This window comes from Calidris pugnax, unplaced genomic scaffold, assembly GCF_001431845.1.
Source record: "Calidris pugnax isolate Ruff unplaced genomic scaffold, ASM143184v1 scaffold341, whole genome shotgun sequence".
Taxonomy (NCBI): domain Eukaryota; kingdom Metazoa; phylum Chordata; class Aves; order Charadriiformes; family Scolopacidae; genus Calidris; species Calidris pugnax.
The window spans coordinates 1,443,408-1,445,098 of record NW_015091149.1 but is presented as its reverse complement, the minus strand read 5'-3'; the positions used below and the strand labels follow the sequence as shown (position 1 = coordinate 1,445,098).

At 68.4% G+C, this 1,691-nt stretch overlaps 1 protein-coding gene across 1 annotated transcript in view; it reads right to left on the bottom strand.

Moving 5' to 3' along the window:
- Positions 1–1,574, bottom strand: part of NR1D1 (nuclear receptor subfamily 1 group D member 1) — a 5,347-nt gene extending 3,773 nt beyond the window's left edge. The window contains exons 1-3 of the mRNA XM_014959088.1: positions 733–1,574; positions 536–624; positions 211–447 (exon numbers count right to left, since the gene is read on the bottom strand). Coding sequence (XP_014814574.1) covers positions 211–447; positions 536–624; positions 733–1,228 — 822 coding nt within the window. The 5' untranslated portion in view covers positions 1,229–1,574. The remainder of the gene's footprint in view (positions 1–210; positions 448–535; positions 625–732) is intronic.
- Between the last annotated feature and the right edge of the window lie 117 nt (positions 1,575–1,691).

Below are 1,691 nucleotides of genomic sequence, written 5' to 3'. Positions count from 1 at the left end.
CCGGGGCGGGGGGGACGACATCCAGCCAGAGCACAGGGGGAACCGGTCCCGGAGGGGGCAGGCAGCCCTGACCCCAAGGGACACTCATCCCTGGAGGGGACATAGAGCCCTGAGCACAGGGACAGGGGGACACGGGGGGGCACCCAGTGCAGGCAGGGGACCCGGCCCTGGAGGGGACGCACAGCCCTGACCATGGGGGAGGACACCAACGCCAGGAGGGGATCCCATCCCCAGGGGGGATGTAGGGCATTCGATACGGGGTCCCAGGTTTGGGGGGGGGTCCCGGGGGGGGCTGAGCTCACCATCACGGGACATGCCGACCAGCAGGCACTTCTTGAAGCGGCACTGCTGGCAGCGGTTGCGGTTGATGCGGACGATGGAGCAGTTCTCGTTCTTGAGGCACTTCTTGTACTGGATGTTCTGCTGGATGCTGCGGCGGAAGAAGCCCTGCAGAGCCAGGGGAGGGGTGGGGGTGTCACTTGGGGTCCCCCCAGCAACGGCAGGGGCTCCGTGACCCCAACCCCATCCCCGGTACCTTGCAGCCCTCGCAGGCGTGGACGCCGTAGTGGAAGCCGGAGGCGACGTCCCCGCAGACCTTGCAGAGCAGCACCATCCCGTTCAGCTCTGCGGAGGGGGCAGGGGGTGAAGGGGGTCCTGGGGTGCCCACCGTGAGGGAGAAGGGGGGGGACACACCACCTGCTGCCCCCCCCATCCCCAAAACACCCCACTCACTGGTGACGGTGCTGCCGGCTTTGCTGGGCGAGCTGCGGCGCCGCTCGTCCACGGGGACCTGCTGCACCCCGGGGTAGTTCACCGAGGAGCCGTACGATGATGATGATGAGGAGGAGGAGGATGAGGAGGAGGATGAAGGGGAGCCATCCTCACGGGGGGCCAGCGAGCCCCCGCCGTAGGCTCGGGAATCCTGGAGGGAACCGGTGGGCGACGGGGGGAAGTAGGTGGGGAAGGACTGGGAGCCCGACTGGGAGCTGCTGTTGGAGCTGTCGCTGCAGAGGGAGACGGGGCTGGTGCGGGTGGGAGAGGCGCCGCTGGAGCCCACGTAGCTGATCACGCCGCCTGCGGGCACAGCAGCAGGGCCACACATGCACCGAGCTGCACCGGGCTCAGCCTCCCCTGGACCGAGGAGGTGGTGGGAGTGGGGGGAGACCCCGGGAAGGAGATTGTCGACTTGGATTGGGGGGGTGGGAGAGGGAAAGCACCCTGGCTGCATCCCGGAGCCACGGGTGTCACGCAGCTGGGTGGCCACACGTGTGCCACCCGCCCTGAGTCAGGCACCGCACCCGCCGGGTGCCACGGGTGCCGTCCCCACGTGGGACGGGGACAACCTGGGCGAGTGCCAGGGAAAGACACGGGCACGGCCCCCGGGAAGCACCCGTGGGAGGAACGTGGGCCGGGTAACCCCATAACTGGGGGTGGGGGGGTCACAGCAGTTCCACCATTCCCATGGCACAGCCCCATAGGTATGGGCAGAGCCCCACAGCACTCCCCCCCCCTCCATGGCACCCAGGGGGGGGGGTCACAACCCACACCAAGGGGGGGACAACAGCCCCCACTACACAGATGGAAAAAAAGGGTTGGCTTGGGGTTGGGGGTGACCCCACAAAAGTGGGGGTCCCAGTCCCCCTGGCAGAGGTCACAGCTCCCCCCCCCACCTTCCCCCTGGTTGTGTTGTG